The sequence below is a fragment of the Diplotaxodon limnothrissa genome, linkage group LG13, assembly GCF_057381915.1.
Source record: "Diplotaxodon limnothrissa isolate DT_005_m linkage group LG13, D_limnothrissa_male_GT1.1, whole genome shotgun sequence".
NCBI classification, from domain to species: Eukaryota; Metazoa; Chordata; class Actinopteri; order Cichliformes; family Cichlidae; genus Diplotaxodon; species Diplotaxodon limnothrissa.
In genome coordinates, this window is record NC_140608.1 from 8,904,928 (window position 1) to 8,919,318 (window position 14,391).

The following is a 14,391-nucleotide window of genomic DNA, read 5'->3' on the forward strand; positions in this document are numbered from 1 at the left end:
AGACATTACCGTCTTAATACTGCAGCAGATATTGAGTCTCATCAGAGCAGGCAAAGTTTTTCCAATTACATATTGTCCAATTTTGGTGTTACTGTTTGTTTCGGATCAGATCCAAGCACTCCTGGCCATTTTCCTCTGGCATCATTAAGACATTTTCACCCAGTGATCTGCTGCTTATTGTTTATTTCCTCTCTCAGACTATTCTCAATAAACACTTGAGATGGAGTAAGTAACACATCATTAGAGTCACATTTCTTCACCATTGTTTAAACAGTTTGAACTTCTTAAGGTCCTTTTGACCATGTGTACCTAAATGCATTGAGTTGCTGTTATGTGATACAAGTAACAAGCAACTGAAGAGGTGTACCTAACAAAGTGGTGTATGACTGTGTACTATATAAAATGGCTATTGAGAATAATATAAGATTAATTCTCTCTGCCAAGGAGGTCATGTGATTGGTTTGGTTTGTCTCAAGTTAACGCCCCTCTCCCCTCCCTGAGCCTGGTTCTTCCAGGGGTTTCTTCCTGTTAAAGGGGAGTTTTTCCTTCCCACTGTCACTAAGTGCTTGCTCAAAGGCGGCCACCTGGGTTTTCTTAATGTAAAGGCCTGGAGGTGATGTACAGATTTTTATGAACGTTTTTCATTCGTATCTTCACCGTTTTTAATTAAAACATTTAACTTGGCTAAAAAGTCATTTTGAAAGTGTGCACTTATTCACAACTGCGCACTTTTTGTGGTGAGTCATTTATAATAAACAAAGTCTTATGATTTATGTGTTGTTACAGCCTTGGACTGACAAAATGTTTGAGCTGTTAAAACTTTCAGCTCAGGTTTGTTGGACCTTAGCTTTGCAGACTTAACATAAATGTCCAAATCAGGATTTTCCACTTGAGATTTATGCAACCCTTAAACCCACTTTGAGGAAAATACCTTTATTGTACCCACGTTTTACTTCTCTATACTGTCCTCCTAACCTCATACGCTTTCTGACTACATTCACTGGAGCGGAGACAGATTAACTGCTGGTCTCCTCGCGGTTCAGAAAGGCCCTCGTTTCCTCTGTGTCTTACACTCGCGGTTTTCCCCTCAAACCTTCACTCTCACGCGTCTCGTTTTTCCCCGCTGTTTTTAAAGTTTGTCCTCCCCCGACGCGGTGTGTCCAGTTAAGTTTTCCTCTCCCTCCCTTACCACCTCCTGTGTCCCAGAATGTGTTTGCGCTGGCTTGCCTCGTACAGCTTAACTCCGCTGTGTCAGTTGAAGGTGTCTGGGGATATTGTTCAAACATTAAACCCCAGAGAACTTCGTTTAAGTGGCTGACATCATATTATTTTACAGTATGCGACCCATGTATACTCACACGTGCACATCCTGTTGCACAGAGCAGGTCCTTGTCGGGTTAAAAGCAGAGAAGCGGATGAAAAAGCACTATAATCACAGCTGGTGTGTTTTTAATTAATCTAGAATTCAAGTGAGACCTGTCACACTTGAATGCATGCGCACATGCAGTACATATGCTCACAAGCTAAACATACTCATTCATACTGAATGACCCAGTCACTTCTGAGTGCAGGCTGTGTTATGGTATAAATTGAAATTGATGAAACCTAAGGTATTACAGCTATTGTTGTCATTATGTGTATTTTGTCTGCACAGAAAAAAGAGAATATTCACCATTTGTCCGTGTTTATTCCTTCAGGCTCTGACACATTTGTAGAAGTGGGCATGCCCAGAAGCCCCTCGCACTCCGCTAATGGAAGTGAGTTGAAACAGATGCTGGCGTCATGTAAGACATCATCAGGAAAACGACAGGCTGTGGAGCTCCTGCAGGGCACCAAGAACTCTCATCTACAGTATGTCTGAATCATTTATGACTTCTGTTGTTACTTTTTAGCATCTCTTCCAAAATCTTTTACAGATCATGCTCCTAAAGTTTGATAGTATTCTTTAAATATTGATCTTTACAGACATTAAGATAAGCCCAGAAACAATGGGATCATTTTTATTTTTAAACAATAATAATGCATAAAGTCACAGACTATCCCAAACTGGAGCAACCAGCTGTGGTACGTTATACACATTATACTGGACAGCATTGTTATTATGATGGCTAACTCTATGTTTATAATAATCCCAGTACGTCAGCTGTTTTTGAAATGGTGCAGTGGGATCCATCAACTTTCCCTTGTTTTTTTTCCGTATAGATGCTCTGACAGTTGTGATGTTAATATCAAACATGGCCAAAGTTTGAAATAATGAGGTCTGCAAATGTGCAAGTAATCCCCTTTGAGCTGAAAGCTCAGGCTTCAGACTGTTTTAACTGCTTAGCTGTTTAGCGGTTTGGCTCTGTTTGATGTCAGTCAGAAGAGATATCTTTAACATGGTTATCTCAAGTGCGCAGCTCTGGCTGTGTGAGCACAGAAACCCCACCCAGCTGATCTTCATATTTTTTGTTTGAGAGAGACAGCCAGTCAGAAGAAAGTTGCATGAAAGGGAGCATTGTGTGTTGAATTGTGATTCATGCAAAATTACTAGAGTCCAAAAACTGTACTCTGCTGCTACAAATTCGAATATACATCAGCATTCATGAGAGCGAGCACTTTTCCACGAGTAGCTGCTAGACACGACTCAGCTTTACTCGGTTTCAGTCGTTTTCTATTAGAATTGAGTCAGGCACCTTATGTGACTCAGGTTGTAATAGCAAAGTCACATGATGTCATTGGTATGCGACACAAACGTAATAGAATAACGGAGGCCGTTAAGGCTCAGCCGCTTTTTGTTAAACCGCTGTGTTGTTGGGTTTTTTTTGTACTTAGAACCCCGGCTGAGTAAGTACTAAAAAAGTACCTGGTGCCAAAAATGGAAAATCCTTAAAACCGAGGCAAGTCGAGCTGAGTAGATACTAGTGGAAAAGGGATAATGGAGATGCTAGTTACTAAAGGCCCTCTTTAACTGCCTGAGTGATCACGTCAGCAAAGGATGAGCTGAAGAAAGGTTATTTACTGATACAGTGCCTGTTTTAATTCCAACAGTTCTGACTGTCTCCTCTCGGACACGGAGTCCAGCTCATCAGACAGTCCTGTGGCAGATAAGAGGGCACCGGGGAGTGAGCGGGCAGCTGAAAGGGCAGCACAACTGAACGAGAGGGAGAGAATCCGATTGGCACCTCAGACCTCCTTTGCCAACATGCAGGTACACACACACACACACACACACACACACACACACACACACACACACAGCTAACATGGAAAGAGAGGCCATGGTTTTATTGGCTCTAACCATCTGTTGAATTTTACAGGCTTTTGACTATGAACAGAAAAAGCTACTGGCAACTAAAGGTGAGTTGACATTTTTGTGCCATCAAATAGTGCAATCAGTGTCATTAGCAGTGTGACATATAATTTAGTCCCCTTAAAAAAAATTACATTTATTTCTTTAGCCACAAAAACATCTTCACACTAAATATTATATAATTATATAATATAATTATATAATATATTATATAATTATATAATATTTAGTGTTTCTATAAAAGAATTATATAATTCTTTTATAGAAACATATTTGCATCACTGCTTTTCTGTATTCGCACAGCTATGTTGAAGAAGCCAGTAGTGACTGAGGTGCGCACTCCGACCAACACCTGGAGTGGTCTGGGCTTCTCAAAGTCCATGCCAGCTGAGACTATCAAGGAGCTAAGGAGAGCCAATCACGTCTCATACAAACCCAGCATGAGCACGACATACGAGGTCAGACAGAAATGAAAGTGTTTAACTTTCATTATCGTGATCAATATGTTCAATATCTTAGCATGTACTGATGTTGTGTATATTATAAGAAACATTATTTGCCTGACTGTTGTTTTAGTAGACAGACGTTTGTGTTCTGTATTGGGATGTACAGAATTCAGTCTGAACTTGTTTCTTTTTGGTCCTCAGGGTTCCCCACTGTCGTTGTCTCGATCCAGCAGCCGGGAAGGCGTGGGGAACGGGAGTGACTCTGACAACTGGCGTGAGAGGAACGCCACCAGCAACGGCCTAGCAAGCCACACAGAGTTCGCCTCAGCCGTCAGCAGTCCAAAGAGGAAACAGAACAAATCTGGTCAGTAAATTTTTGTTGTTTTTGTCTTCAAATAATGATGCTGATTAACAATGAAATGAAAGAGAACAAAATAAATATTTAAAATGTCATTGTGAGCACTCTTGCCTCTGAATTTGATGGTTTTGCTTGTAAGAGTAATATACTCAATATAGCACTCAGGGTTGGCACGTTAAAGTCTAGTGAAGCTGCCAGTCTAGTTAATCTGCAGAACAGATGGTCTCAGTCAAAATGGTCCAAATTTTCATCTCTTTAAGTTAAACATTGTTTCATTACCTGACTGAATGAAAGAAATGTCTCTTTTTAAACTGTCTTGTAGCTGCAGAACATTTCCTCAGCAGCAGCAACTACATGGACTCTATTTCATCAGTAACGGGCACAAACGGCTGCAGCCTGAATTCGTCTCTGAAAGGCTCAGACCTGCCCGAGCTTTTCAGCAAACTGGGCTTGGGGAAGTACACGGACGTCTTCCAGCAACAAGAGGTAATCCTGATTCTGAACCAAGTTTTTATCGCACAAGCTTTCATCGTCTTCCCTGGTTTAACTGTAGGGGTGGACGTGTGGGTGTGCCAGACCATTACTTCTGTCCAAAGTGAAATATCCCTGTCATTATTTGTTGTTGCTATGTTACATTCATAGTTTAATTAATTTTTCCTTAACAAGCTGTAGAATTGCATTCGTACATCAAATATTACTGCTTGCATGGCAGGGAGGATATTATGTACATGACCATTAGTCTTGACATTTATGTTTGAAGATCTTTTCTAGATTAAGGTTGTTAAACTGGCTCGTTGCTGCTTCTAGATTGACCTCCAGACATTCCTGACACTCACAGACCAGGACCTGAAGGAACTGGGAATCACCACCTTTGGTGCCCGTAGGAAAATGCTGCTCGCTATCTCGGGTATGGAAAAAAAAAAATTCAGAAAGAGCATTCTCTTGTTGCATTTTATCTTTCTCTGTGCTGTCAGCTGCATGACACTGCAAATAAAACATTTGCATAACAACGCAGAGATACCCACGTTGGTCTTTTCCTGTGCCGATAATCACTCGTACCAGCACGAGCTTCATTCTGCCAGCTCACCTTTGCTGAAGGCAGTTTCATTAATGGTTTTTTTTTTTTTATGTTTATTGTTTTGTCTGAGTGGATCCCAGCAGTCCAAAAGATAAATAATAAGTTCATATCTCAAAGTTCATAGGTGGTTCTTGTTGTCAGCAAGCCAGAATAGAAGTTAAACTGGTCAGATTTCTGAGAGGACATGCTGCAGTAATTTGCAGCAGCAGCAATAAATGGGATTCAAGCAAATTCTTCTCTGATGAGTGTTTCGGTATTTTCCCAGCTGCTCCAGCTGCCTGTCTCATGCTGATGCAGACTCTTCCCTGTTGTTACACTTGATCTAATGTGAATGTGGTGGGTGTCACACTTCATTACTGACATTATAATAGCCTGCACGAGTTAATCATGTCTGTGTTGGGATCATGAGCTTCCTGTCATGGTTATTGTTTAAATGTTCAGTTCACAAACGTCTGACCAGAGTCAGGGTTGACAGCGAGGGCAATGAGGGGAAATGTCGAGGTCAGCACTATGATTATTAAGGAAGCAGAGGGATCCAAGGCCAGGATCGGTTTTGCTGCCTGTCGCCTCAGCCAAGTCGAGGTCAACTTTCATCTCCGCTGACCGACTCTAGAGCTTGAAAACTGCATATTGCGCATCTCTGTCTGTCTTTCTGTGTTTTTGCTTCTCATAAAAAGATAGAATACCAGTCAAGGCAATCCAGGTTTTAACTTCCTGCTGGTGTGCCAGTAAAAAGAGCTGCTGGAGCGAGCTGCCTGCCTCCAGTAATCATACTGAAGGTTTATGCTGGCACCGACAGACTGCGGCTATCATATGAATAACTGAGAGATGCCAGGGTGTTCTTGAGACATTTTTATGAAATCATTTTGTCCAAACTGCTGTGTAAAAACAGATGGACACAAAGAGGGGTTTTGTTGATCTGAGCAATTCTGTAGTGCTTTGAATCCAATTTTCTTGTCACTGTAGATCAGTGAAGGCTGCAGAGACATGGCAACATTCTCCACGGTTTTATTTATTTTTACTTTGATTTGCTGCAATTCCCATCGCAACAATGGAAGTTACCCCACATTAAACACTATGTTTGTATCACCTTTGCTGCTCCTGATGTTTTGCGGTTATCTTTTTTTTTTTTTTTCCTGCCCACAGAACTAAACAAGAACCGGAGGAAACTATTTGAGCCACCCATCAGGTCCTCCTTCCTGGAAGGGGGGGCAAGCGGCCGCCTCTCCCGCCAGTTTCACGCTGAGATGGCCAGCGTCAGTGGGCGATGGTAGGCGCCTCCAGAGCTCCAGTCATCGGAGAACCGTCCATAAAGAAGACCAGAGTCCAGCATCTTAGAGTGGCGTCTAGGTTTCAGTGGTTGTTTACCCTTTTTCAGCTTCAGCTGAATTGAGACTGTTCGCAAAGTTGCATTGCCATATAGCGCATTTATAAATACTTTTTTTTTAAAAGCCATAGTTTTACCTGAAGTGCCAACAACAACAAAAAAAGGGATTTCTCAGATACATGAAGTTCAGTGTTATTGCCTTATAAATCCACTAGTCTCTTGTTGAGCATTTATATATGAAGGGTGTGGTTTTGGTTCTGTCCAGTATTTCTGTCCACTTTTTGTTCAAGGGAACAGGCAGAATGATTAGTACATCATTTTACACATTGGTACTACCTGCATTTGTATTATGCTCTTGTATCAGTGACATGCACTTTAATAATACTAGATTTTTGCCTGTGAGAGCCTTATTCCTTAGATTGAAATGAAACTATGCATTTTTTTATTGACTTAAAGCACAGATGCATTTTCTACCAAGCCAAAAGTAAGCACTTAACCAGTGACATTAGCACAGCACCAAATGAAGTAATAATAGGTCAGCGCACCTAAGCGGTGACTTGATCAACTTTAACACATAACCAAAGTAAATCTCATTGTGACCTTTGACTCCTTCAGTGTTTCGATTGGTGGACATCCCTCCGAGATCAGTGTTTGTGTTGAGCATCAGTTTCTCTTTCTAGACGAGACAAAAATAAGTATTTTGTATTCATTTTGCATTATGATTTTATTTTTTAGTTTTTATTACCATCTTAGGCAAATGAGTGGAATGTTTATTGGTAATCGGTTTACATATGTATTTTTTTATATTTTCATGAATGAGTGTCTATGATTATTTTGTTTTGTTTTTTGTAATTAGTTTGCTTGTAAGTTTTAGTTTTATTTCCTGCCCTTTAGTCTCTGGAGCCATAACATGGCTGTGCCATTAGACAGCAGCAGAGATGTGAGACAGTTAGGCAAAGCTTTGTAGGCCTCTTTGATTGTGTCAACAGGCAATTTTCTGTGGTTTTTCTTCTGTGTTTATAGTACTTGGTCTTTTGTTTTATCTTTTTTGCCAGTCATGGCCTCTCTGTGGCCCCTTCCATGTGCCTTAAATCTCCCAATCTGGTCTACTGTGTATCTGAAACTTTTTTTTATCTTTCTGTTAGCTTAGAGTTTCAGCTAGAGCAAGGAGAGGAGGCCTGTTAACAGAACAAGGCCTTGCCTTTAATAGTGAAACGTGCCAATATCCATAACTCATTTTTTTTTCAGCAGGAAGAAATTTCGTTAAGAACACTAATATTTTGTTCTGACCTTACTTTCCAGATAGGAAGTGCCATCACACAAAGAACCAGTTTTCCCACAGCCAACATGGTCTCATATTAATAGTTCTGCGAGACACAAATAGAGAACTAAGGTCACCAGAAGTACTGCGAGATCTAAGATGAAAACAAATAAAAATCTGGTATTTTCTACTATCAGTCATGTAATCTAATATCCCCAAAACCTGGTTAAGCAGTGTTTAATAAAGTAACAGAATTATGCATGCAGCGGCAGTGTTTATCACCAGAGCTTGTGTTTGCTCTGTAGCCCTGGATTATGTTCAGTCATGTGTTTTTTGAAAAGGAAAACATCCTTTTTTCCAGCAGTTCATTAACTTTGGATAACTCAAATGTTTTTTTGTGTAATGTTCTTAAAATATGTCTGAGCATTTAAACTACAAGAACATCCATCTTCCAATGATGAGAGCGTTTTTCAAGTGCAATTCAAAGCCTCTTTGTGAAGTCATTTTTCCTTTTTGTTTATATTTGCAGTACAGTAGGTTTAAAAGCTAAGACTGAGTAATATTCTTAGTTTAAATGAACAAGACCTGTATAAACTCTTAAAGTATGTACAAGACACTTCTGAAAAATTATCACTGCAAGTGCGTAAACGTTTATCTCAGCAGATTTAATTATGACAGACAGCAGCAGCAATCCTCGTATCGTTTCAAAGTAGTTGATCATTTATCACTTTTTTGTTTTAATTTACAGCGATTTAAAACCCTCATTTTTAACCACTTTTCCGTCCTATCTCGCATCCTATCCTATCTGACTTGAGCCATTCTCAATGTGGTTGTCAAGTTAGTAACACTACACTAAGTGATATTCTGACATGGTTGCTTATGCAAACCAGGTAAATTCTTGTTTTTGTTTTGTTTTTTATTGTTTTTGTTTTGTTTTTTTGAAGTCTTAAAGAAGATGAAGAAGGCTAAAGCTTAATGTAGAAAGGGATTCTTTATTCTACAAGGAAACCCGGAGCTGCTTTTGCTCCACATGGTACTACATTTAAAAAGAAAATAGATAAATAATGTTGAGCACTGATTCTCCCAGTGCTGTGACTCGTGTTCCTGCCTAGCAGACATTTGTTTTCATCCTTCACTTTTTTTTGGATGTGTTTGCTCGGAGGGCAATAGAGGTTCTTGTCTCATCAAGTGAATGTTTCAAATTTATATATATTGCCTTGATGATGCATGTTATTGCAGCTTGATCACAGATCAGTAAAGGGACTCACCAAGTCAAAAGGTTTACTGCTAGCTTGCCTAGTCTTTGCCCTTGATTGAATAGTTTCACAATTATGTCTTTGATTTGTTGTATTAGTCATATTAATATTCCCAAAGGGATTTATTTGAAGGAATCTTTGTACTGCAATCAAATGGTACATTTATAATGTAAATGTAAACCACTAAGGAAATGATGTATAACATAACTTTTGTACAACTTTTCATTTTTACAGTCATTGTTTTTGCGTGAGAAACGTACAATTCTGCACCATATTCCTAAGATGGATTCGTGCATAAACATTGCCATGTGGTCAACGCTCTGTTCACTGTGGCATCTGTTGATGCTGTTGTTATTCTAACTGTATTGTAGTACAGATATAAACTTTTCAGAGAATCTGTCAAGCAGGCAAAAAAATGTTTGTTCGAACATTCAAATGATATTATGAAGGTAATAAATGTATGCAAACAAAAGCGCCTTTTGGTTTTGTTTCCCACATAACACAGAAATGTCGAGTTTTGAAACTTTCTCAAGTCTGAAGCTACCAGGCTGTCCAGGCGCACAGTATCAGTGCAGTATTTCTAGAAAAGGGCTGTTAAACGTGGAGCCCGAGGGCCAGAATCGACCTTGCAAAGACTCCAATCCAGCACACTGGAAGGCTTTGGGGAAAATTTTTCTTCCTTATAAAGAAAGATAAAGAAATTGCACTTCTTTATCTTGTATTAAGAGATTTATGTTGACAAAAAGGAGTTTTACTCATCCGCCTTGGATACATACTTTATTTGTAATTTTGACCAGCAGAAGTTAGTTAAAATTAGGCTAAAAAAAGTTAGGCCTGGTTTAGGTGACGCTGAACCCTCAGGTTATGCTGCATTAGTCTAGGCCCATTGGGGCTTCCCATCGTGCATCAAGTCTTTCTTCTTTGATCAGCTCTTTTCACTCTGTTTATCCACCACTTTGCATTACATCATTAATTATTCTCTGGCTCTCTTCCACACAGTCTCCCACTCCTCACACCCAGCATGACAGATGGCTGCCCTTCCCTGAGCCTGGTTCTGCTCAAGTTATTTTTCCTGTTAAAAGGGAGTTTTTCCTTCACACTGTCACCAAGTGCTTTCACTGAAGTGACTGTTGTTGTGATTTGGAGCTATATAAATTGAATTGAAGGTAATCCTTCTGCACTATTCTGCAATCACTTGGTGTGTCTGTTTAAAGACACATTCAAAAACACATTTGCATACTGCAGTTTGAGGGTAATGTGCTTACATGATGTCTAACCTGCACAGCATCTGCTTAATCCAACAAAATGAATCTATGACCAATGAGGATTTGCAGTACAAGACACACTTGAGAAGAAATTTAAAGTTGTCTTCTCTCCTTATAAACAGGCTACTGTAGTATGGGGAGAGAATTTATTTTCTTTGTTTTGCATGAAAGTACTGCAAATAATACATTTCTGCACGACTAACTGCCAGAAAACTGTTCACATCCGTGAAATAAAATATGGGTTTTTGTGAGATCTCGGTCACAAATTCAGCAGTGATGATGCTTCTTGGTTAATATGAGAAGATTAGAAAAACTGTTTTTGCTTTGCAGAGGGAAAACCTCAAGGGGGCAGTATTGTCACTGAAAATGACATTTCCCAAGTAAAGCGTGGAAAATGGTTACTCAGCAACAGATTATAAAATGTAAAGAAATGATAAAAATAGCATTTTATTCGTGAGAGACTCTTTGCAGCACAGCACATTGTCATTCGCCACCTCTAATACATATCATAGCTGTAATTTTGAAGTTAGTTTGGAAAATGTTCAAACTTGAAAGAAAATGATGCGTTTGCCTGTGGCTGTTTGCATATTCCCAAAGTGCTGTATTTTACCTGACATATGGAAAGTGATTCGGTTTTCAGTCGTTTTTATTTTATTGCTCAAAAAAAAAACCATCTCCAGGCCTCTCTTCTGATTATGGCAGCAAATTAATGTTCAGCTGTTTGCCACATAGACAGAGGGAGTCACTCATCCATCTCAAATGAGCCCTTTAACAGGTGGTGCCACTGAACTATGGTCTGTAAAGCACCTGTGGTTTCTATAACATCACAATATTGAATGAGATGTAAATACTGGTATGTACAAGTGAGAAACTCACGGGGTAATGTGTAGGAAGGATGTTATGAAAACATTCCTTTTGCTGTCTGCTGCCAATTGCTGACATGACAAACGGATCACACCTATAATTAAATCTAGGTCTTATCTAAGAAAATGGTCCCATCATGAAGAGAATGTATCTGGATTCGGCAGAAACAAATTCACCTACATTTAATCTCATAAAGGATATTAGCGCTCTAGAGAAAAGCTAGTAGTTGCAAAATTTCAGAGTCTTTTCAATTGCACTATGGGTAGTTGTGTGTGCAGCACAGTCGGCAATCATTCCCTTTGCCCAGCGTGGCTAATTTCAATTTCATGTGCTATTGTGAGAGACAGGGTGAGAGAGGGACAGCTAAATTGCAGAGAAAGAAGTTTTTTGTTTTTTTTTGTTATCACTAACCAACCCTGCATTTATTCAGCATCCTGGCAGCATCCCCGTCAAAAGACCAGAGTCCACAGCTTCACATATTGTTCTCATGGGCAGCTTGCCTCTGCAGGAAAGGTGTAAATTAGAGTAGCTGTGACTCGGTTGCTACCTCACCATACCTGGCTCTTATCCAGTGGACATTATGGTGCCTGATAAGTCTAGCTCTTTTTCTGTGAGCTCATTCTCCATCATATAAAGTGACCCGTATGTCAGAGCATCTGCATCACCGATGTTGAAAACGGTCACAAGAACATTTCTTTCTACTTTGCTTTAAGAAGCCAGACTAAATTGTATTTTTTTAAGTGGTCTTGAGCAACAGGTCTCCAGGATTTTTGAAGGTCTGTCAAAGTTTTCCTGTTTTTCACCAATTTAAAAAATCTATTTTTGAACATTTTAAGTTTTTAGTATTTTGTTGTAAAGCATTTTGTGATATTAGTCTTGAAAGGTCCTATACAAATATCATTTCTGTTATGTTTTTTTAGTTTGGTTCACTTAAAGGTTGTAAACTGTCATTCCTGGAAAGCATTGATAACAAAGCACAACCAACCCACTTGGCAGCACCTCAGTAAACAACACATTTATGCTCATTTGTTTACGCTTTATTCCATACAAACAGAAATAAAAAGACAACTAACAAGCTGAAACATTGGCATAATAATGTGAAAGTCAAAAAACAATCATGCCTTGAAATATGGGCATAGTTGGTTAAATTAACAAAATAATATGACTGCATTTGTGAGCATTATAGACGATGATAGGTGGGTTTTTCTTTCTTCAGTCAGAGGGAGGAAAGCTGCTCCTCCCTGTTTCCAGTCTTTGTGTTAAGCTATAGTTAATGAGCCTCTAGCTCTGCAGCTATACATGTTTATCCTCCTCATGCGAAGCTCTCCAGCAAAACAAATAAGCTTATTTTCCTTCATGCTTATCCTGCATTGCACACCCAATTAATTCATTTTATTAATAACATTTGGACCCGGCTTTTAATTGGTCTCCCCTGATTTCATTGTGGCCTTTCGGCGTATAAATGAACTTCATTTGAATTTCATATAATCTTAGATAAAGTGGAATTGAACTGGGCCCCCGGAGAAAACGCATAAGCACAGATCCATTATCAATCAAGCTGCAGCTACACCAAGGCCAGACTTCACACTGTAAATCAATGACATGCTTCATTTGCTGCCCTGAAACGCCAGATAAATGTCTTTGTGGTATGATGTGACACACACACACACACACACACACAGTGGTGACTTGGTATTGTTTTCTGCAAATGTAAAATGGTCTGCCCATGCACTCCATATTCTGCCTCTTAACTGACCTCTGAGACTGTGTGTATGCGGCTGTGTAAGAGATGCCGAAAGATGCAGAGGCATTAAATATAATTATAGAGACGTCTGCATATGGGTCGCTCCGCCTTCTTTATCACTTCAAAATCTTCACACCTATTTGATCTGTTTTCTCACTGCACCTTTCTCCCCGCTATTTCTCCATCTGCCACTGTGTGTTCACTTGGCCTCTAAACACAGCAGAGGGAGCAAATGAGAGTGGACTGCCAATACAGTGTACACTATGGCCTATAGTGTGCACACACAAACATACACTGCATGGCACTGCAAGATTTGGAGTGGAGCAGAAAAATGAGAAAACAAATGAGAGGAAAAAATGGTAGACAATTGACAAAGTAGAACTGAAGAGGCAAAAGTATTAAAGGAAGAATGTTAGTAAAGGAACAAGAAAGGGGAAAAGATTTGGCTGTGTGTGTGTGTGTGTGTGTGTGTGTGTGTGTGTGTGTGTGTGTGTGTGTGTGTGTGTGTGTGTGTGTGTGTGTGTGTGTGTGTGTTACACTGCCTTCTTTCATCCTCCTGCAGCTCTACTGGAAACACTGATGCTAACACAGGACGACTCACCCTGTAGGGGATATTGGTGGGTGGAGAGATGGCGTGGCGGAAAGGATGGATGGAGGTAGAATGAGAAGGAATCCTCCAGAACTGGTCAGCCTCATCCCTCCCCCTCCCCATCCTGCTCCTCCTCTCTCAAAGCAGATCAGCACAGCAGGCAGTGGAGGGACATAAGAGGTGTGGGGGGAGGGAGACAGGGCAACAAAGGGAAATTGATGATGACATATAGCAATTAGGCTTTTTGAAGCTTGTGCATTTAGGGCTATTAGGTGTGCTCTACTTGTTTTTGTTTATGATTTAGTCACTGCACATGGACTTTCAATGATCTGGTTTCTGAAACCAGTGGGGTGTGGGGGGCATTTAAACAAATGCAGTGTTGTTAATCCATGGATGTCACTGTAATGCTCTTTACACAGCTGGGGGGCAACTGTCAAGTCATGTCATATAGCAAATATATAATGTTACGCATGGCTTTCATCCACTTAAAGGCATACTAAAAATAACTCCAATTTAAATTTTTAAGGTGAATGTGGCAGCATCTTCTCCCCAGAACACTGCAGTGTGTTTGCAGGGAGTGATCAGGATGCTGACCTTTACCTTAAATGCACTGTGTATCCCTGGCAGGAAATGTGAGCCTTAGTGGAATCCAAGCGTGGAATATGTTCAAGGCTTTAGTGGTGCGCCTTATATGTTTCCTACTGAATCTGAATGCCATAGTGATTATGAGCTTATCAGGACTTTAATTTGCCTGCCCGCCACAACCCCATTTTTTTAATCCTTCAAGCTGCATGAAAACGCAAGCCAATTACTTTCCTGCAGGCAAATCAAACATTATTATTATTTCCCCCTTTTTAGTTTTGTTAATCTACAATTTTTCTTGTCTGTCTCAACTTCAGAGATGATGATGA

The 14,391-nt window shown here is 39.9% G+C and overlaps 1 protein-coding gene across 1 annotated transcript in view; it reads left to right on the forward strand.

The window, feature by feature from the left end:
- bicc1a (BicC family RNA binding protein 1a) overlaps positions 1-8,082 on the forward strand; it is a 55,699-nt gene extending 47,617 nt beyond the window's left edge. The window contains exons 14-21 of the mRNA XM_085369752.1: positions 1,698-1,851; positions 3,031-3,190; positions 3,300-3,339; positions 3,596-3,750; positions 3,940-4,102; positions 4,419-4,582; positions 4,904-5,003; positions 6,321-8,082. Of these exons, the coding sequence (XP_085225878.1) occupies positions 1,698-1,851; positions 3,031-3,190; positions 3,300-3,339; positions 3,596-3,750; positions 3,940-4,102; positions 4,419-4,582; positions 4,904-5,003; positions 6,321-6,448 (1,064 nt within the window). The 3' untranslated portion in view covers positions 6,449-8,082. The remainder of the gene's footprint in view (positions 1-1,697; positions 1,852-3,030; positions 3,191-3,299; positions 3,340-3,595; positions 3,751-3,939; positions 4,103-4,418; positions 4,583-4,903; positions 5,004-6,320) is intronic.
- Positions 8,083-14,391: the final 6,309 nt, after the last annotated feature.